This window comes from Perognathus longimembris, chromosome 7 (assembly GCF_023159225.1).
Source record: "Perognathus longimembris pacificus isolate PPM17 chromosome 7, ASM2315922v1, whole genome shotgun sequence".
Taxonomy (NCBI): domain Eukaryota; kingdom Metazoa; phylum Chordata; class Mammalia; order Rodentia; family Heteromyidae; genus Perognathus; species Perognathus longimembris.
In genome coordinates, this window is record NC_063167.1 from 1,829,437 (window position 1) to 1,850,774 (window position 21,338).

Below are 21,338 nucleotides of genomic sequence, written 5' to 3' on the forward strand. Positions count from 1 at the left end.
TCTGGCTTGTGGCTGGCTAATTGGAGATAAGAGTCTCGTGTACTTTCCTGCCCAGCTTGGATTTGAACCTCGATCCTTAGATCTCAAGCTCCTGAGTAGCTAGGATGGCAGGTGTGAGCCACTGGCGCTCTGCTGTCTTTGAATCTGTGCGGCAGAGGGGAGTGTTTGCACGAGGGACAGTGGGGGTAGAGAGGGAAACGAGGGGAGTTTGGAGTCGTGCACAGATGTGTCTCGGGCCTGGAGGAAGAGCTCTGCTCCCCGCACCCCTGGTGGAGAGAAGGCAGAGGAGGGCGGTGACCTGGAGCAGGGCCGCGGCGTCTGCGTGCGGGAGGCAGCGCCCCCGGTGCCCGCCCGGGGCTGCCGCTTGCGGCCTTCCTGCCACGCGGCCTTTCCCGAGTCCTCCAGGAGGCCTTGGAGGGCAAAAGCGTGATCTGTCCCGCGTGACAGAGGAGGAGGCTGGGGCGGAGGCTCTACGCGGGCCCCTCCGCCTCGGCCCTCACGGACGCGCAGGTCGGGTTCAGGCGTGGCCTCTCCAGAGGGGCTCAGGTGGAAAGGGAGGTGAGTCTGGGGTCCTGGGGTACGGTACTCAGAAAGAAGCCTGCATTGCTCCCCAAAACGGGGCTTCCCCACGCACAAGCCTCAGCCCACCTGACCCGGGTCAGGAGGACATCGGGGACCGGCGACGGCCGCCGGGCGCAGCGGAGCGGACGCGGCTCTGGCTGTCACTCTCCCGGAACACGCCACACGCCGGCCTGGGAGCAAGGCCAGGGCAGCTCAGGCCAGGCTCGCGCGCCAGCGCTGTTTGATAGCGTCGATCCATCACCCGGAGCGGTTTCTGGGCTCACCCCACCGTCAACCCGGGGCGCACAGCCTGCGTGCGAGGCCGTCCTTCTCCCCGGGACCTGGGCTGGCCTGCGCCGCCGCCGCGGGGTGGGGCGGCCGCGGGCAGGGACGCAGCACACACACGGGCTCCCGGCCCTCGGCAGTGGCCACGTGGAGACCCGGCCAGCTCTCCCCAACCTACAGAGCGGGGGCCGGGGCCAGGCGGGAGGCGGGGAGGAGAGGGACCCGAGGCTGGTCCCCTGGTGGGGACATCGCTTAGCCTGGCGCACGGGTCCCTGGTCACCTGGTCCAGGCCCGGCCTCCAGCCACTCGCGCCGGGTGTCCAAAGCCTGTCCTTAGGGGCGCTCCGCAGAGATCCCCGCAGCCCCCCAGGCCCGCCATGTGTGAATGGGCACCCACACAGGGCCCGGCCCCGAACACAAGACCCCACTCCTTCTTCCCCAGAGTCTAGGAGCAAAGCAAGAGCCCCCCCCCCCATACATCTACCAGGCAGGAGACGTGCAGGCAGGAGCTCCCTTAGCCTGGGGGGACCCTCCCCCTGGTCCTGACACACACCCGCCCAGGACTGCCACTGTGGGGCCCACCCCCCGCCCACCCCAGGCTTGAGGCAGAGCCGGGGAGTCGGGGCCGTGGGCTTGGTCCACTCCTCTCCCAGAGCAGCAAACCCAGGAGTGGATGGAGCCAAGGTTCGGGGTTCACAGGCCCGCGCCTGTCTCCCCCATCACCACCCTTCATGGGGCACCAGTGACTTCTAGCCCATAGCAGGGGCTCCATGCTGGGCCTTCGTGACTGGGGGGTGGCGGGGGGGGGTGCAGCTGCTTCTAAAAGGCATGACATACCGTGGGGGGGGCAGGGGAGGCAGGCAGGAGCACCTAGCATCTGCCCACAGAGACGGGCAGCTGAACAGGCCACACGGGCAGAGGGAAATCAGCGGGCCACGCTGGGCGCGGCAGCCACAGGGGGGGGGGGGAGCGAGCGCGCCATCCCGCGCTCCACGGTGGCAGCCCCAGGGGCCAGCCTGGAGACTGCCACCAAGGTGGTGGGTTCAGATCCCACCCGACCCAGGTGAGGTGGGAGGCCCGGGGGACAGGGCCCCTCGCCTGCCCCGACCGGGGGCGTGGGACTGGGAAGTCCAGCGGCACCTCTAGCTAGGAGGAGGGCGTGCTGCGGGCAGGTGGCCTGTGAAGTGGGGTCAGGCTAACATGTAGGGGATGACCAGCTCTTGGGGAGCCTGCCCAGGGCCAGCGGAGGGACGCGGGCCAGCCCAGACTGCCCACGACTGGTCACGGCGGCCCAGTACGTTCTAGCCACAGGCCTCTCCACAGCCATGTCCACCTGCATTCTGCATGTGTCACGTCCCGGCCTCAGGGGGGAGGGATCCCCCGCCCCAGTGAAGCCCACTTCACAGAGGAGAAGCCACGGCAAAGACCAGGGTGGCGTTGGGGGTCCAGGATCCAAGGAGACCACTCCGGGGACACCAACCCCTCTTCTCACTAAGCCCAGACCCCCGGGTCTCCTCCTTACCCTGGGGGCCCCCGGAGCCTGGGGTGTGAGCAGCAGGTCACAGTTCTCCCCGACCCCAGCCTCCTAGCCCACAAGCACAAGCCAGAAAGGAGCACACAGAACAGGACAGGCCCCCCGCTCCTCCAGACCCCCATCCGCGAGTCCAGCCTCCCGCCTTCTGTCGGGCAGCTGCACCGCTGCAGACAGCACCGGTCGTGGCTAGAGATAGTCTAGGCGGCCAGGGGTCGGTGACCGTCTGAGGGGAAGAGCGGGCCCAGGGTCCCCACGGCTGACAGAGCGGCTGAGCTGCCCACGCCTGCCCCAGGGACGGGGGGCAGGGCGGCCAGAGGAAGCCGAGGAGGGGACCAGGGAGGTGTGGGCTCCCGGCGCCCCCCTGCCGCCGCCCCGCCTCCGTCCCCCTCGGCTCTGCCTGTCTCTCGGGCACCCTCTGGCTGGCTGCCACGTCGGGCAGTCGCAGGGGTCACTGGAGCTGGTGAGCCCTTGCAGCCCCGGGCTTCTGAGAGGCCGGGTTCGCTCCCCCGGCTGGCTCCGGCCTCCCGGGCCCGCCCTCCCGCCGGCCTGCCCCCCCCCCCCGGGACGAGCACGCTCGCGGGCCTACCTTGGCAGGTCTTGCCGTCGCCCCCCAGCTGGCGGCCGGGCGGGCAGCGGCAGTAGAAGCCCCCCACGGTGTTGCAGCACGGGCCCTCACAGCCCCCGTTGTCCAAGGCACACTCGTCCACATCTGCAGAGAGAAAGGCGGGTGAGCGCCGGGCCCCCGGGCCCGGGGGGGGGGGCAGCAGGACAGAGTCGGGCCTGGGCGGAGGACGCGGCCGTCAGCCGCACCCAGGCGCGGGGCGGCTCGGACCCCGTCCCCACTGGAAGGACAGCCGGGCCTGCGCCCCGGCCCACCCTCCTCAGCCGTGTGATCGGGGGTCCCCTACACCATCACCCTCGCAGCAGCCTGGGACCTGGGCAGGGGCTCCACATTCACCGCTCTGCGGGGGTCAGGTGGCACTGACCCGGCCCGTCGGGGCTGGAGGGGGGAGGGCCGGGCTGCCCGCAGACGCCTTGGACCTGGGTAGAACATTGCCGGGGCGACGCAGGGTCCAGCATCTCTGCTGTGCTGCCCCACTTGAGGTCCGCGAGGAGCTAAGGAGCCTCCCCGCCCCCCACTCAGGACCGCAGGCCGCAGCTCCGGCTCTCCCTGGGGGTACGGGGAGCGTGGGCCAGGGTGGGCTCAGGGCGTGGGGTTCCCGGCCTGCCACGGGCACACGTGGCCAGGCACTCGGCCCCTTCCACTGCTGGGGGGTGAGCCAGGCCCCGCCAGGCCCTGCCAGGCCAGGGGGGCTGATGCTGCTCCCCAGGCCTGAACCAGCCCCGACCGAAAGCTCCAGCCTGCCCCGCACCAGCTCGGCTGAGGGCCTCCAGTGCGGCACTGTCCCCTAAGCAAGGCTGTGACCCACACTACGGGCCAGCTGCTTCGAGACGGCTGGACCGCAGCCCACAGCCCCGCCCCGGAGGTTAACAGCAGGAATTTTCTGGGAATTCCCAGAGAGTTAGGCGGCCCCCGGGGAGGTCAGGGCTGGGGCCTCCTGTCTGCCGGCCTGGGGCCAGCACCGAGGCCAGGCCGGTAGGCCAGCCGCTGAGACACGTACCAGCTCCTAGGCCTGCTCCGCCGGTCAGGCCACCGTGGGGAAGCAGGTGGTCAGGCAGGTGTGCCCGAGAGCAAGACCTCTCTCACGCTGGCACAGGCAGCCCCGGGCCCCCTGGAGCTCCGCCTGACAGGTGGTCCTGGGCCTCCACTAGGGCGAGGCCTCACCCTGGGGGACACCAAGTTGGAGGGGCCACTGCAGCTCGGGGGCCTTTCCTGCCTCCCTACTGCAGCCCAGGCTGTAGGGACAAGCCGGGCACAGAGAGGCAGGGCACACAGAAAGCCCCACGGTGCCCGGATTGGGCAACACCAGGAGGGCAGTGGGACTTGGGCCCAGGACGGAGCCCGGGCAGGGTGGAAGGACGGGAAAAGAAGCTCTGGGATTCAACTTGGGCAGGGAGGCCTGGGGGGGTGGTCAGCTGGAGACAGGTGCCCCCCTCCCCCGATCCACTGGCCGGCTCCCCCCCACCAGCTTCTCCATAGCTACTTTACACTCCCATCCCAGGCCCAGAAGGGTTCTGCGGCCCCCACCAAGGGGCTGGGGCCCGGGCAGTGGACAGAGCAGAGGCCCAAGTCCTTTCCACATCCCTCTCTGCCCAGGGCCAGGGCCCGGCCAGGCCCCCAGACCCCTGGCAAGGCCGGCCTCCCTCAGGACAGCAGGACCTCGGGGACCACACACAGCTCCCTTCCGAAGCTTCCCTCGCCGACCACCGTGATGGCCGCGGGAGGGCCTGCCCTGCCCCCCTCGCCAGGGGCCACAGACAGCCGGGCTGCCCTGCTGCCCTCGCTCCTCCCGGGACTCGGGAGCTGACACGGCCACTGCGGGCCGGCCCGGCCGCCTCCGTGTGCAGGGACTCTGCCCGGGCGTCTTCAGGAAGAGGCAGGATGGGGAAAGGCCCCCGGGGGACCCTCACACCCGGCCCCTGAGGAAGAGCCGCCTGAGGGGGGGGGCCCATCCCGCCCACCGGCTTCCCGTGTCCCCAGCCGCGGCTCGAGGTCTGTGGGGACCTCAGGCCGTGCCTGCCCACCAGAGACCTCAGCCCCTCAGGGGCCAGGATGGACAGGCCTTGCCCTCCTGGGAGGCCGTGACCCCCCCACACCCCGTCGACAGGCCTTGCCCTCCTGGGAGGCCGTGACCCCCCACACACACCCCATCGACAGGCCTTGCCCTCCTGGGAGGCCGTGACCCCCCCCACACACCCCATCGACAGGCCTTGCCCTCCTGGGAGGCCGTGACCCCCCCACACCCTGTCGACAGGCCTTGCCCTCCTGGGAGGCCGTGACCCCCCCACACCCTGTCGACAGGCCTTGCCCTCCTGGGAGGCTGTGACCCCCCCACCCCACCCCCCCATGGACAGGCCTTGCCCTCCTGGGAGGCCGTGACCCCCCACCCCCCACTCCTGCTCTCTTGCAGCCAGGTGTCACCTGGACAGGCCAAGGCTGCTCTGTGAATCTCAGCCAGAGGGCTGAGGAAAACCAGCCGGACCACAGTCAGCCGCCTAAGGCCTCAGTGAGCAGAGGAGAGGGGCTGAGGCTAAGGGAGCGCCCCACAGAGCCAAGCTGGGGGCGAGGGCTCCCAGGCGACGCCTCTCGGAGGGGTGGGCAGGTCCTACCCCGTGGTGCCCAACTGCGGGGCAGGCAGTGCCCAGGAGCTCCCCTGGGACACGGCTCCCACGTGGGCAGATGTAGGGTGGGGAGGGGGGACCTCTTTCTCCTCTTCCTTCCCCTCCTCCTCCCCTCCTCCTCCTCCTCCTCCGCTCCTCCTCCTCCCTCCCCAGAAATGCTCCTCTGCAGGAATGTGCTGCCTTGGAGCCCGACGGGCCCCTCCCTCCCCAGGGGCTGCAGGACAATGGGGGCTCCTTGTGCGAGCTTGCTCCGCAGGGTGGGCATGCCGGCTCAGCACCCGGGCGGCACGGGCCCCCGACGGGCAGGCGAGGCAGCCGCAATCACCTCCTCCTCCTGGGCACCCTACCAAATCCCAGGGGCAGGACCGGCTTCCCGGGGGACAGGCAGGGACGGTAGGGACACAGGAAGGGCGACAGTTGTGCAGATCTGGGCTGGGAGCCTGGCAGGCTGGCCGGGGCCCAGGCGGGCGGGCTGGGGGGCGGCCAGCGGGGAAGGCCGGGCAGGGAAGGCACGGGGAGGAGGAAAACGAGGGGCGGGGACCCAGCTCCAGCCGGGCGACGCCCCTCAGAGCAGCCAACTCACCTGGAGTCAGGTTCCCCCCCCACGCCCAAGGTGGGCCGGGGGTGACGGGGTGAGGGTAGCTAAGTCCTGTGATTGTCACACAGTGCTGCTAACTGGAGTTGGTCTCTCACAGCTCTGGAGCCAGAGCCCCCCAAACCCAAGCACGGGGCGGGAATCGGGGTGAGCCTCAGAGCGGGCCTCCCAGGCCGAGCTCCCGGCCACGGCTCCAGCCAGGCCACTCCACCTCGGCCCCCACCGCACCACCTCCCCGCGCCAGCTCTCCCCCAGACTACCGCTCCCCACGTCCAGATCCACGCGGGAGTGGAGCCCCGCACCCGGCGCTCACGCCCGTCGTCCTAGCCGCTCGGGGGAGGCCGAGACCCGAGGACGGCGGTCCAAAGCCAGCCCGAGGAATCAAACCCGAGAGACTCTCATCGCCGGTTAACTAGCAAAAAGCTGGAGCCGGAGGCATGGCCCACGTGGTGGAGCGCCTGCCCTGCGTGAACAAACTGAGGCAGAGGGTGAGGCCCTGAGTTCAGGTCCCCACACACAACCCCACTCACACGCGCACACACACCGAGCAGCGCGGCAGCGTGCTTTCAAATCCTTGCCACACAGGGAAACGGTCACGGGCTCTGGGAGTGGCACACGGCCGCGGCGTGGATGACGCAGGCAGGGGCTGAGGACCAAGGCCCGGGGCCGGGGCGCCGGCCCCCACATGCCGACCCTCTCGGTGTCCCTCCCCACAGGGCGGGCTGACCGGCGCGCAGGACCCGGGCTGACCGCCTGCCGGGCCTCTCCGCGCCCGGGGTCCCGCCTGTCCCTCTCAGGCGGGACAGGGGCTGGGAGAAGGTGGGGGCTCCAGGGCTCTGCAGGGACCCGCAGACGGGGACCCGTGCCTGAGGACCCCAAAGGAGCCCAGGGAAGTGGGAGGCAGAGGTGAGGTGCGCCTGGCAGACCCCCCTCAGGCCGCCAGCACCAAGTGGTCCGGTCCAGAGTCCAAGATACACACACACACACGGGCACACACGTACATGCACGCACAAGTGTGCAAACACGCATGTGCATACAGACACACACGCACACGCGCACACCACGCCTCAGTGCTGAGCAGAACACATGCACAATTCCCTCCCGCATCCTGTGTTCATCACCCCAGAGCTGGCACTTGGGTCTACCTAGGTGTGTGGGAGGGGCTCCTGCTCTCCTCCCCTCTGTCTAGGCTGGGGGGGGGGCTCCTGCTCTCCACCACTGTCTGGGGGGGGGGCTCCTGCTCTCCTCCCCTCTGTCTAGGCTGGGGGGGGGGGCTCCTGCTCTCCTCCCCTCTGTCTAGGCTGGGGGGGGCGCTCCTGCTCTCCTTTCCTCTGTCTAGGCTGGGGGGGGGCTCCTGCTCTCCTCCCCTCTGTCTAGGCTGGGGGGGAGGGGCTCCTGCTCTCTTCCCCTCTGTCTAGGCTGGGGGGGCTCCTGCTCTCCACCACTGTCTGGAGGGGCTCCTGCTCTCCTCCCCTCTGTCTAGGCTGGGGGGGGGGCTCCTGCTCTCCTCCCCTCTGTCTAGGCTGGGGGGGAGGGGCTCCTGCTCTCCTCCCCTCTGCCTGGGCTGGGGGGGGGGCTCCTGCCCTCCTCCCCTCTGCCTGGGCTGGAAGCCAGGTGCTTCGGAGCAGGGGTCCTGTGGACACAGGTTCTGGGCCGGCTCCAGCCTGTGGGGGGCCCGCGCTGATGCTCACAGCCCCTCGGGCCTCCACTTCCCATCTCAGAGACAGGAATGCAGCAGCAGAGACTAGGCAGGTCCCGCAGGTCCGGGCCCCACAGTTGCTCCATCTGGACGGAAACCAGGAGCCTGGCTGGGGTGTGGTTCAAGGGGGAGAGTGCTCGTCTAGCACAGACTAGGCCCTGGGTTCAAGCCACGGCATCTCTCTCTCTCTCTCTCACACACACACACACACACACACACGCACGCAGGAGCGGGAACCTAGGGCACAAGGCGCTACCCCACCACTCCCAGGGCCCCTTTCGCAGGGCCGGGATCCGCCAGGCCGGGGCTGCGTCCCCGCGGGGCTCGGCAGAGGCCCGGCCCCACGCCTGCCTGGGCCCGTGTGGGGAGCTCTTCCCGGGGTCTCGGGCCAAGGCTGAGCTTCGTGGCTTCCAGGGAAGCGTCTGCCAGGTGAGCCGGGGACCGGAGCCAAAGGCAGAACCCGCGTGTGCCCCCCAGACGAGCACAGAGCCACCGGGGAGGACCCGGGCAGCTCCTGCCCAGATCTGTTCAAGCACACACTGCCCGCAGCAAACCCAGCTCGGGAAATCCCGCTGACACCCGGGGAAGGAAGGGCCCACGCGCGCCCGTCAGCACTCAGCCCCGGGACCCGCAGACCCCGGACGCGGGGGGGGGGGGGGGCGGCCAGCACGGGGTCCTGAGCAACGGGGCCCCTGCCCGGGCGGCTGACCCGAGGCGGCTGTGGGCCAGGCCTGGCCCTCACGGAGGCTCAGGACTTGGGCACTGAGCACTCGGGGCCGGGTGCCCCGGGCGCGAGGACCGGTCCCCGTCCTCTCTGCCCTCGGGGGCAGCAAGCCCGCCCTTGGATCACCGAGAGCCCGCCGCCTCAGCCCAGACAGACGTCCCCCGGCCTCCATGAGGGCAGCACGGTGACCCGCCCCCGGGGCCGCCCGCTGGACGGAACTGGAGCTGCGGAGTCTGAGCGCGCGGGGGCGGGCGGGAGGGATTCCTGCGGAAGCCGGGCTGCCTCCCGCTCCTGGCGGCGCCACCCGGTCTGCCGCTCCAGCGGCGGGGGGGCCCGGCGGGGGTAGCCCCTCAACGCTGGGACTGCCTGAAGGCCGAGGGGGGGCCACCCCGGAGAGGGCGAGGCTCGGAAGCCCTGAGGACAATGGGCCCCGACCCCGGGGCCCCGGGTCAGCCCTCAGCCTGCACCGAGCACACGGGGGGAGGGGGCGGGGGGGGCCGGGCCGCGGGGCGCAGGAGAGAGCACCCACGCCCCGGGACGGGGGTGCCACGGCTCCTCTCTCTTGTTCTGCCGTCCGGTGTCCCGTCCCCGCTGCGGGCAGAGGCGGGCCCCGCGCTCCCTCGTCCCGGAGCCCCCGAAACGCGTTAGCACAGCGCCCCGCCCGGGAGGAGTACGGCTGCTCGACAGCGGGCCTGCGCAGCCCCCGTGACCGGGGGGGGGGCCGCGAGGGGGCGAGGGGGGCGGGAGAGGAGGGCGGAGGGGCCCGGAAGTGGGGGAGAGACCTCTCGGAAGCTGGGGACACAAGGGAGGCGAGGACGCAGACCCCCCCCGGCCCCCCGTGCCCGGCAGAAGCCCACGGGGAGCCGCGGCCAGACCCCCGGAGACCCCCGCGCGCCGTCACCCGGTGGGCGGCCGTCTGCGATGGCAGCCGAAGGGGAGCCGGAGCCACCGGGCGTGGAACCCCTCGAGGAAGGGAACACAAACGACGCGCACCCCCGGCTCGCCGCGCCTGGCCGGCCGGTCCCCCCAGTCCTCCCCGGCCGGCCGCGGGCGGGCGCGGGGCCCCGAGTCCACACAAGCCCCAAGTGGGCCGCGCGCCCGCCTTGCTGGGCGGCTGGGTCTGTCCCTCCAGGGGCCCGGCGGCGCTGCCAGCCTGGGGCGGCCGGGACGGCTCAGACCGCGCCCCTCCCCCCACGCGGAGGAGAGCGAGCGCCGCCCCCCACTCGCCCCCACGGGACCACCGCGGGGCGCCGAGACGGCCAGCCCCGAGTGAGGGCCCTGTGGAGGGGAGCACTCCCGGGAGCACGGGACACACCCGGAGGGGAGGACGGCGCGGCCACGCCCACCGCCGAAGGGCGCGGTGGAGGCTGGACCGCAGCCCCGGCTGCCCGTCTCCGGGTGCCGCGCGTGCGCGTGTGTGTGTGTGTGTGTGAGTGCGCGTGTGCCCGGGAGCACCGGGCGGCCCCTCTGCCTCTGGAGGGGGGTGAAGCACCTCCTGGGCAAGGCCGGCGCGTGGGGCCGGTGGTCGAGGCAGGGAGGGCCCCGCGGACCCAGGCGGTGACGAGAAGAGGGCAGGAGGCCAGCAAGCCCGCCCCCTCACGAAGCCCAGGGTCCCCGGGGCCCATGCTGACGCCCCGTCTCCGGCGGGAGGGCCGACGGGCCTCGTGACTGGACCGCGGCTGGACAGCGCGCCCCGGAGGCTGCGCAAGCCCGAGGCCAGGACCTCACCGCGAGGCCGCTCACACCGTTGCACAAGCAGCACGCCGCCACGCGGACCACAGGGAGGAGACAGAACTGGTGTGGGGGGCACTCGGTCTTGAACTCAGGGCCCCTCATGCTACCTGAACTTGCTTGCTTATTTGTTTGTTGCCGGTCCTGGGCCTTGGACTCAGGGCCTGAGCACTGTCCCCGGCTTCTTTTTGCTCAAGGCTAGCGCTCTGCCACCTGAACCACAGCACCACTTCTGGCTTTCTCTGTTTGTGGGGTACTGAGGAATCGAACCCAGGGCTTCGTGCGTGCAAGGCGAGCGCTCTGCCGCGAAGCCCACGTTGCTAGCCCTCTCTGAGCTTTCCCGCTCGTGGCTAGCACTCTACCACTCGAGCCGCACACTGTCACGCCGCAGACAGAAGCACCAACACCAGGGGCCGGGGGTGACAGGGGACCGGACGGAAAGCCCGCTGCTGCCCACACCCGTGCGCGCCCCGGGCACAGCCCCCCGCACCCCCCCCCGGCCCGGCCACAGAACACCACACCAGCCACGCTTCTGGGCTTGCTCGGGGCGCTCTGGGTTCAGACTGCAAACGTGCGGGAGTGGGCTGTGTGGGTGTTTCCATTTGTTTCCCAGAAAACAAGACAAGATGTGAAGACCCGGAGGGAGCCAAGAACATTCCTCAGCTCCCCAGATCCAGGTCTTCCACTCCCCCATCGCAGCTGAGGCCCCGGGACCTTTCCGTTCTCTGGCGGAGCGGCCAGGCTGCAGCCGGAGCCCCGGCGGCGCCCAGCAAGCACTCACGGGGCTGGTGTGGGCCGACCTCCCCTCCCCCGGCTCCTCCTCCCTCCCCCTCCCCCTCCTCCCTCCCCCTGTCTCTCTGCCAGGGGCACCGATTTCTGGGCCCGGCACAGGTGTGTGCCCTGCAGACTGGATGGCAGGATGGGACACACTATCTCTGTCTCCCACTGTTTCTGGGCCAAGATCCAGAAGCGCCAGGGGTGCTGAGCACCTCCCTACTGCTCGCCTGGCAGGGTCCTGCCAGGAATGGGGCTGGGCCTCACCGGAAGGCCCCTGGGTGCAAGCCCTCAGCCAGGCGTGGCCGGCAGACCGTTCCCGTCCTGGGTCGCCACCAAGGCCCGCGAGTGTTGGAGTCTCCGGGCTCTAAGCGCTGGCTCGGCCTGAGAGCGGAGGAGCCAGAGGCCGGGGGAATCAGGAGGTCTGGGCAGGGGTCTCCGCAGCTGTCCCGGGAGGCTGGAGGAGCTCTCTGGAGTGACACCCCATCCCGCTGACCAGCAAGCCCTGCCTCCGGATTGACACATGTCCACCACACCCCTACCAGTGGCCTGTCCCCTCTGCCTCCCTGGTAGCTGTAGATCCAGAAGAACAGCCACGACCCCAGGGGGACAGCCAGGTCCGGGCAGCACTGGGCACCTGCCCGCCGTCCCCTCCCCATGGCCGGGGCTCCACCCGTCTCTCTGCCATAGCCCAGAACTAGCCACTGACCTCCCTGCGCAGCCGCGCGGACGCCCGCCAGGACCTCCCGACTCCCAGAGGCCTCTGGCTCTCGTAGGCAGGCGCCTGACCCCCAACCCCAAGTTCCCAGTGAGCCAGGACGACCCCAGCGGGCAGGGCCACGGGACCGGAACCCGGCCCGCCCGCCATGCTGGCGTGTCCCCCCCCCGGCCCCGCCCGCGTCTCCCCCACCCACGCCGCCTCCCCCGAGGTCCTCGCCCTCCCCACCTCCGCCTCGGCCCCAGGCGACTTATGTGTTGCCAGCACCCACGCCATCACCACCCTCGATCCCCCCCTCGGTGCAGGCCCCGCCCCCAGGCCGGGGCCGGTACCGATGTGCACAGCCCGTCCCTGCGGCCCACCGTGGGGCCGCGTGGGACGGAAGCCCGCGTGCAGGCGTCTTGTCCTCCGGCTCTGCGCACACCGGCCTGGCAGAGGTGTGTCGGGAACGGAGCGGGGCAGGGAGCAGACCCTCGGCCCACAGTTCATCTGATAAACTCAAGATGCCAGGCAGCCGTGGGGCTGCAGGGGCCTTTCGTGGCCACCAGGGGGCGCCAGCGCCCCACCCTATTCCAGGAGCCGGGTACCTGAGCCCCTAGACCTGCCCTGTCCTGGGCCCGGCTGCTGGAGGCTCCTCTCAAATCAGCCCAGGGAAGCAACCCAGGACCCCTAGGCCCCGGGACGCGGGGCTCCACCCTGGTCCACGCAGGAAACGCCCACCTCGCCCGCGGGGTCCTCAGTGGGAAAGCGAGCCCCGCCCTGCGGGGAGCTCAGCTCCCTCCTGAGGCCTCCCAGCTCACAGCCTCGGGCCTGCCGCTTCCTTCCCTGTTAGGGCGGCGACAGGCCACAGGACTGAGGTGGGCACCCCTGACGGACTGCACCCCGCCTCCCCCCCCGTGCCCATCCTGCTATGGCTGCCTGGGTGGTGGAGCCACGCAGGCTTGGCGGGCAGGCCTCGCCCCGGAACGCCGCGGTCCACCCTCGAGCACTCGGGATGCGGCTGGCAGGGCCCCCCCAACTCCGCGGCGCTCACATCGACGGTCCTTCAGGAATCCTGAGGCCAGCAGGCGGCCTCCGGGAGCAGCTACAGCTCTGGAGGCCATCGTGAGAACAGAAGGGACACAAGACACAGGCCAACCCGCCAGCCAGACCCTCCTGTCTTGAGACAGCATCACAAACAGCCCTGGCAGGGCAGCCCTCGACCCCCTGAGGGCACTGGGCCCTGTCCTGCCCCTGCATTCCACAGCAACGCCCTTGGAGGCACCTGGCTGGCAAGAAGGGGCCAAAGGATGGGCCTTGGGGCCAAGGGGTGGGGCCTCAGGGCCAAGGGGCGGGGCCTCAGGGCCAAGGGGTAGGGCTCAGAAACAAGGGGAGGGGCCACAGAGCCAAGGGGCGGGGCTTCAGGGCCAAGGAGCAGGCCTCAAGGCAAAGGGGTGGGGCCTCATGGCCAAGGGGCGGGTCCTCAGGGCAAAGGGGCGGGGCCTCAGAGCCAATGGGCGGGGCCTCAGAGCCAAGGGGCGGGGCTCAGAAACAGGGAAGGGGCCACAGAGCTACGGGGCGGGACTTCGGGGCCAAGGAGTAGGCCTCAAGCAAAGGGGCGGGGCTCAGAAACAAGGGAAGGGGCCACAGAGCCACGGGGCGGGGCTTCAGGGCCAAGGAGCAGGCCTCAAGGCAAAGGGGCGCCCCTCATGGCCAAGGGGTAGGGCTTCAGGGCCAAGGGGCGGGGTCTTGGGGCCAAGGGGCAGGGCCTCAGAGCCAAGGGGCGGGCCTCATGGCCAAGGGGTGGAGCTCAGAAACAAGGGGAGGAGCCACAGAGCTAAGGGGCAGGGCTTCAGGGCCGTGGAGCAGGCCTCAAGGCAAAGGGGCGCCCCTCATGGCCAAAGGGTAGGGCTTCAGGGCCAAGGGGTGGGGCCTCAGAGCCAAGGGGCAGGGCTAGGGAGACTATTGCTCCCATGCCAACCCAGATGCCCGAATGCCAAGGCCCCAGTGGGGGCCCACTCACTAGTTCTTCAGCCTCTCCTGATGGAGGGCTTCCCCACGTGGGGCTGTGAACACTGTGGGGTGGATTCCTGAACCTTCCACGCCTTCCAGAGGCTCCAGGGCCTGAGGACCCGGGGCAGGGGAGGGCAGCCGGAGGGGAGCGCATCGCAAATAATGCTGGGGCTGCCACCCCCGCGCCCTGTACCCGCCTTGCGCGTTCCACTTGGCCCGCTCTCCTCTGCTCAGGACAGAAAGCGCTCGGCCTCGGCCTGGCCAGTGGGGAGCCGTTAAGTCGGGCACGGCGGCTTTGTGGCAAGCGGGCAGAGACTCGGCTTCAGTTGCCAAGAGAAGATCTGCCACGGCAGAGGGCACGGCTCCCAGAGGGGGCTCCCGCAGCCAGTGCGGCCAGGGTCCGCAGGCCCCACACACGGCCGCCGGCCACCCCCACGGCCCCCCACGGCCCCCCAGGCTTTGGGGCCTCCAGCCCTGCTCTGGGGGGCGAAACGCCAGCCAGCACCGATCCCAGCGCGGCAGCCCAGGCACGGCTGGAGGCGCAGGGCCCAGCACCGTCCACACCGTGGCCAGCACGCACCCGGACCTCCCTGTCGCCCACATTGTCGTCTTCGGGACAGCCTCGGGGGCCTCTGGGCAGCACGCTGCCGGGGAAGGGCAGAGGGGGCCACGGGGCCTGCCGGGCTGCCAGCTTGGGGACCACTGTCCAGGCAGACCACCGGGGAGCAGGGTGGGGGCAGGGCCTGCGGCGTGGGGCGGCCTCTGCTGCTCGGAACACAGACAGCTACTGGGGATCCTGGAGTGCGGAGGGAGGCGGACGGGTACTGCGGACGCCAGGCCCCACTGCCCCCATCCCGGCCCCTCCCCCCTGCCGTGACCGTGTCATCAAGCCCCGAGTGGACACACAGCCTCTCCACGCAGAGCCCGGCCACAGGGACCCCCGCTCCAGAGTGAGACAGAGGCGCGATTGTGGGCCGCAGGGCAAAGCTGGCGGTTCAGTGGTTCTTGGGGAGGGCGTGGCACCGAGTGGTTCCCACGGGCAGCGGGAGGAGGGGCTGCAACGCCGCTGTCTCCCCAGCCGCCTGCAGGGGTCAGGGCCGGGCCGAGCTAGTGCGCCGCCGGGCCACAGGTCCCCCGGGGGCTCGGCCACCGTGTGGAGCCCCTGAACCTAGCAGGGGCCAAGGCTGCCGTAGCCCTGCCCACAGCCCGCAGACCCCTGGGAAGGGAGGGGGGCGCCGGGCCTGCCGTCCCCCTCCCCACAGCCAGCACAGAGCCTGGGCCTCTGCTCTCGGGGGTGTGAATCCTCAGCAGGCAGAGCCAGCCTGCCCTCAAAGAGTAAGGCCCGCGGGAGAGCCGGCTATGAGGGTCCTCCCTGTGTGTGCCGGGTCCTCCCTGTGTGTGCTGGGTCCTCCCTGTGTGTGCTGGGTCCTCCCGGGTGTGCCGGGTCCTCCAGGTGTGCAGAGACCCTTCCCCCTCCACATGCCCCGCCCCCCACGGCCTCCTCGCTGCGCCCGCGTTCGCCCGGCCCAGGACAGCCTTCTTCAGCCGTGTGAGCCTGGAGATGACCCAGGACCTGTGTGAGCATCAGGGTCAGTCAACCTGAGGCCACGCCCCCTGTCCCCACCCCCCTGCCCCCCCCCCCAGCAGAGCAGAGCTGAGCTGCCCCCCCCCGAGGAACCGCCAGGCGGGGGCGCCTGTGGCCGGTGGTGGGGTGCTGGGTGGCGCCGGCCTTGGGGGAGCAGGGCAGGGTCCCTTGCCTGCGAGATGGAGAGGCAGGGCGGGGACACGGCCTGCAGGCCCGGCCTCCCTGGCCGGCCCTCGCTCCCTCCCCGCGCCTGAAGAGCTGGAGTCCCCAAGCCGGCCGAGGCCGGTGGCCCAGAGCCGCAGCCCTGCGCTGTGTCTGGCTTCCCCACCTCCAACACGGGGGCAGCGTGGAGGCCGGCAGGCAGCTCGGCTCCTGCCCTCTCCCCGCGGACCCTCCCCGCCAGCCGGACCCCCACCCTCAGCACCCCGGGTTTCCAGGAAAGCCAGCTGGTCGCGGGACTCTGCTTCCTGGCACGTCTGCTGGGCTCCACCAGCTGCCTGCGCAGGAGACGGGGCGCCTGGCGGGCCCGGACCCAGCAAGGCCCGCCTGCGGGTGGGCCGGGGAGGGGGCAGAGGTGCCTGCCAGTCCAGGCAGCCCCCCCCAGCTCCTCACCCCGTACCCCTGCTCCCCGCACCGGGAAGTGGACGGTTTCCCTCTGTCGTGTCCGTGTGCCCATCTGCCCCCGTGGCAGTGCTCAGACCAGCCAGCCCTCTGCCCAGGGAGTCAGGGTACCGGCACTCTGGGGCCCAGGGCTGCCCCCCGACCCCCCCCCCCGGGGTGTGGGGGCCCAGGGCTGCCCCCCGCCTTCCCTCGGCATATGGGGGCTCTGCAGCCAGCTGCGCCCGGGCCATGCCAGGCCCTGCTCTCCACACAGGCTGCTTTGTGCAGCAGCACGCAGGCTTCTGGCAGCGTGGGGGGGGGCGGGGGGGCAGCGAAGCCTGACTTGGGATGGAGAGCGGGGGCCCGGAGGGAGAGGAGGCAGCCGAGGGCAGCGGCAGAGGGGGGAGGGCAGGCTCCCGGGGCCCCTCTCCCCAAACCCTGACAGTCACAGAAGTTGGGGGAACCCAAAACGATGGCTTTCATTTGCAAAACTGGAATCCGTTATAATTGGGGGTCCGTTAAATATTCCCAACGGTTTGAGCCAGGGCTGCAGGACCCGAGTGACCAGGAGGGCTGAGTCAGAGTGGGGGCCCGGGGGTCCTCACGGGTGCCCCGCGCTCACACAGGCGCTGCCCAGTTCCAGTTCTACAGCCCAAGCCCTTGTCTGGCCCTGCACACCCAGCCCCGCCCGCCCCACTCTACACCGAGGAGCCCTGCACACCCAGCCTTGCACACCCAGCCCTTGATGCCTCATTCCACACTCGGTAGCCCTGTACGCTTCACTTTGCACACCCAGCTCTGCACACCCAGCCCTGCACATCTGTCTGCTCACCCAGCCCTGCACACCCAGCCCTTGCCTATTCCAAGCCCACCCCCCCATGGGGCACCTGGTCACGGGCCCGGCCCTCCCGGGCATTAGTGCCCTGCCCTCCCGGGCATTAATGCCCTGCCCTGTGTCAGGACCCCCCCCTCCAAGCAGATCTGGGGGGGCCCTGCCCTGAGCAAAGGCGTGGCCCCGCATCTAGAGGTGCTGGGGTTCGGGAGGCCGGGCTTTCCCGTGGCCTCCCTGCCCTCGGCTTCCTCCTCCCGGAGCAGACGAAGTGGAGCACCAAACAGGCGAAGCGCGCAGAGCCGGCTCAGAGCCGGGCGGGGCTCCGGCCCCCGGGTCCTCCCGCTCCCGGGGGCCGAGGCTGCGGGGTGCGGGCCCCGAGCACACCCCAACCACAGCAGGCCCCGAGCGGAGCGCTCCCCCGCGGTGGGCCAGCCCTGGACCACGGTGTCTCCCCAGCCCCGCCAGGTGCTCAGGGAGGGACCAGGAGCCCCGTGATCGCCCAAGCGGGGCCATCTCCCCCCTTCCTCAGGGCTGGGCGGGGGGGGGGGGGCAGCAGAGCCCGGAAGAGGGCAGACCCCACGCCCCCACCCACACTCCACCTCGGAGGGGCCGGGCAGGGCTCGGGACCCTTGGAGCTACGACGCAGAAAGAAACCGCCCAGGAGGAAGTTAGCCTCATTTCCCGCCCGCGGCTCAACGCAGTTGGGGTGAGGTCATTTGTTTATGGCGGGATGGAGCTTGAACTCGGGGCCTGGGCGCTGTCGCTTGGCTGTTCGGCTCGCCGCGGGCACTTGAGCCACAGCTGCACTTCCAGCTTGGAGCTGACAGACTGTGGCTGGGAGTCACCGCACTGCCCCGCCCAGGCTGCTCTCAAACCCGACGCTCTGATGTCAGCCTCCTGGATGGGCAGGCCCGGCGGCGTGACTGAGGAGAGCGAGGCTGGCAGAAGCCCTCTGGGGCAGATTTCCAGCCCTCCGCAGGCCCTGCCCTGGCCTTTCCCATTCCCCCCCCCCCCGCCCACACTGCCCCCGAGTCGCGCGTGCTGCAGCTGGAGCTCCAGGTCTGCGCGGGGCCGGTCAGCGGCGGTGCCGCCCGGGACCCCGCGCAGCCCCCTCTCCACACGAGGCACGTGGGGGCTCGGAGACAGTGGGGCGCAGAGCCAGCCACTGCAGAGGGGCTCCCGAGGTCCCCTTCTCCTCCCACTGCGGGGGCCGGGGGAGGGGCCGGGAGGATGGCCGCCCGGGGGGACGCCCAGCTGCGTGCGGGTAAGTCGGCCCCCCCGGGCCCCCATCTTCCAGCCAGAGCCCGGCGCCTCCACTCACCGTACTGGCAGCGGGGACCCCGGAAGCCTCCGGGGCAGCGGCACAGCGGAGCGGAGCCTGGCACACAGCGGCCGCCGTTGAAGCAGAGGCCGGGGGTGCATTCAGCTGTGGAGAGAGAGGGGGGCCGTGAGGAGGGGTGCCGGGCACCAACCACCCCACGCTCTCCCCCGACGCTGCGGGGCGGGAAATGCGGCAGCAGCCGGAGCCTGGGGACAGAGCGAAGCCCCCAGTCCCCCCAGCCCGGGGGACCCCCAGCCCCAGACGCAGCCACGGCCGTGGGCATTCGGGCTAAGAGGATCCCCGGATGGGCTAAAGACCCGAGGTCACCTCCCCACGGAGCCACGGAGCCACCGCGTCCAGGAAGCCCCTGGGGAGCGGGGCGGGGCGTGGAGTGGGAGTGCGGGGAGGGGGAGGGGGGCAGGGGGAGCGTGACCGGGATGGGGGGTGACGGGAACGAGGCGGCTGCGCGCTTCCTCTCCCTCCTCCTCCCCCCCCCCCGCGGGGGACCCCCGCCCCAGCCCTCTCCCACAGCTCGGGCCTGGGCTGAGTTTGCGCCTGCTGCCTTGGGGCTCCCCGGAGCCGAGGCGCAAGGCCAGGCGTGCGGTCACGGGGGCCACGGCGGTAGCGTGGGGACTGAAGTCCCGGGGCCTGGCAGGCCCCCCCGCCCCCCCCCCCGCTGTCTGGATGCACCCTCCGGCCGCCGTGCCCAGACCAGGCGGCCAGGGGCCTCCCAGGGGCGTGAGCCCCCTGCCTGGCCGCCTGACACAGGCTCCCTGCGGAGGGCAGGGCCGGGCGGCCCCTCCCGAGGGGCTCGGAACACGGCCGCCCTGGGGCCTGTGGGCTGTGTGGGCTGGGCCAGCCCGCGGCCCCGTGGCACCCCCGCCAGGAGCGGGGAGGGGAGTCCTCGACAGAAGGGGCCCTGTGGCCATCAGCTGAGGACCCCTGAGCTCCAAGGTCAGCAGGGCTGGCTCGGGGGCGTGGCCAGCCGTGCACACGCCTCCCCCCCCCCCCAGCGCCGGGCTGTGTGTGCGGCCCCAGGTCACAGAGGGAGGGGCGGCCGGGCGGGGCGGCGGCCTGAGACCGTCCCACCTCAGTGTCAGCTCAGGAGGACGCCCCAGGCCGATGGGAGACCCGGGTTCTTTGCAGACGCGTCTTCTTCCTGACATCCCATCATCGTATCCATGGCACCCTACTCTCCAGGGGCCCCCTCCCCACGGGCCACCCCCAGGCCACGCCCACCACCGCCCCTGAGCAGATCAGTACCTGCACCCACCCCCCATGGTCCCAACTGGGCCACACGCGGGGAGGGCAACGCAGAGCGCGGGGAGCCCCATCACCCCGATCCGCACGGGACGTCCTCGAGGCTCCAGGGGACACACGGGAAGACAGCAGCCACACCCCAGGGCGGAGGCCCCGAGCCTGCGCGCACCGCGGTCCTGTCGTAGAGGAAGCCAGGCCAGGCTTCCCGTGGCTCACACCTACACCCTCGCTCCCGGGAGGCCCAGGGCGTCAGGATGGCGGCTCGAGGCCAGTCTCGGCAGAAAACTCACAGGGCCCTCTCAACGAGGAGCTGGACAGGGCGGTGTCTGCCCGCAATCGTACCGACAGACAACCTGGCTGGGGGCGGGCCGTGCCGGGGGCATGCGTAGGCAGGAAGAGAGACTGGGCCTCCAAAGGAAGGGCAAAGCGTGCGGGAGCAATACTGGCAAGTGATGGCGCTCCCCTGGGGCCGTCAGCTGAGTCCCCAGGCCCGCCTCTGAGGTGACAGTGACACCGACCACACAGGTCCCAGGCCAGGAACACTGGGAGAGCTCGGCGGGCAGTAAGACCACCGCCCAAGCACGCCCTGCCTCGCTTGGCCCCTGGACGGGCGCCCGGGGACATGCCCCCCCCCTCTGGCCAGCCCCTGGGTGCTGGGTGTGAGCACGCTGGGTGTGGCCAGCGCGATGGTGTATGTGCGGGCACACAGCAGTGTACAGGCGTGCCTGGCGTGAGCTTGTGCACAGCAGGTGTTGAGTGGGCGTGTGTGCACGGGTGCGGGCGGCTGCGTGCGTGTGGGTACCCATCTGTGCAAGGCAGTGTGTGCGGACGGGCCGTAAGCTGTGCTGGGCACAGAGCCCGCAGGTGCCGGGGCAGTCCGGGCCAGGGATGAGGGAGAGGGGGCGCAGAGGGACCAGGGCCCCGGCGCGCCGGGTCACGCGGAGGAAGGAAAGCGCGGGGCCCCGTCGATCCCCACACCGGGGAACGGGTTGCTGCACGGCCAGGACAGAGGAAACGGCGGCGGCCGAGGCAGGAAAGGGGAGGGAGCCCGTCCACGCCTTCCGGCACCACCCCCAGCCCGGCCTCAAGCAGCCCGCTCGGGGGACAGAGGAGCCAGTGGCCACCAGACCCGACGTCCGAGACCCCAAGAGCGTCCTCCTGCCTGCAGGACCAAACTCCAGACACAGACCCCAGGCCGGAGCCCCACCCCGGTACCCCGGCTCCTGCCTGAGGGGGCCTCAGCTGCTGGGGCCCCAGGCTGGGATGGGGCCTCAGGCAGAGCCCAAAGCCAAGGGCGCTCGAGGCCCCGGCCCTGCCACACCGGCTGCGGGCGTGGGCTGGAGGTGACCTGTGCCCCGCAACTCTGCAGACCAGGCTCCTTGGGCTGCAGAGCTTTCTAAGAAAGTGCCAGACACGGTCGAGAGTCAAGCGTCCCCCATCCGCCCACACTGGGCACCCACGGGGGCCGGGGCCCGTCCACCCACACTAGACGCCCACGGGGGCCGGGGTACGAGTTCCCAGGGCTCCAGGCTTCTCAGAGGTGGAGCAGATCTGAGCCTTCTAGATTCCATTCCGCACCCTCCTCGAATCCAGAGCGCAATGCCTCCTGCTCTCCCGGGCCTGGGTCCCACCTGCCTCCGTCCTACACAGCCAGCCGTGGGACCCTCAGGCTGGCCCCGTCCCTTCAAGGGCAGGGGGACGGCTTGGGGGTCAGTGAGCCGTGTCTGCCAGGACTCGTGCCTCCCTAGAGCCTCGGGGGGGGGGCCTCACTTGGAAAGAGGGTCTCGGTGTCAGGATGGAGATGAGGTCCCCTGGAGGAGGGTGACCACGTGTGACCTTCCACGAGACAGAGAAGCAGAGGTGGGAGGTCCCCAAAGATGGCCAG

General features: G+C 71.0%; 1 protein-coding gene across 1 annotated transcript in view; it reads right to left on the reverse strand.

Annotated features, from left to right (window-relative positions):
* Nucleotides 1-21,338, reverse strand: part of Megf6 (multiple EGF like domains 6) — an 80,833-nt gene that overhangs the window by 44,936 nt on the left and 14,559 nt on the right. Inside the window, 2 exon segments of the mRNA XM_048350110.1 lie at nt 2,966-3,088; nt 18,194-18,298. Of these exon segments, the coding sequence (XP_048206067.1) occupies nt 2,966-3,088; nt 18,194-18,298 (228 nt within the window).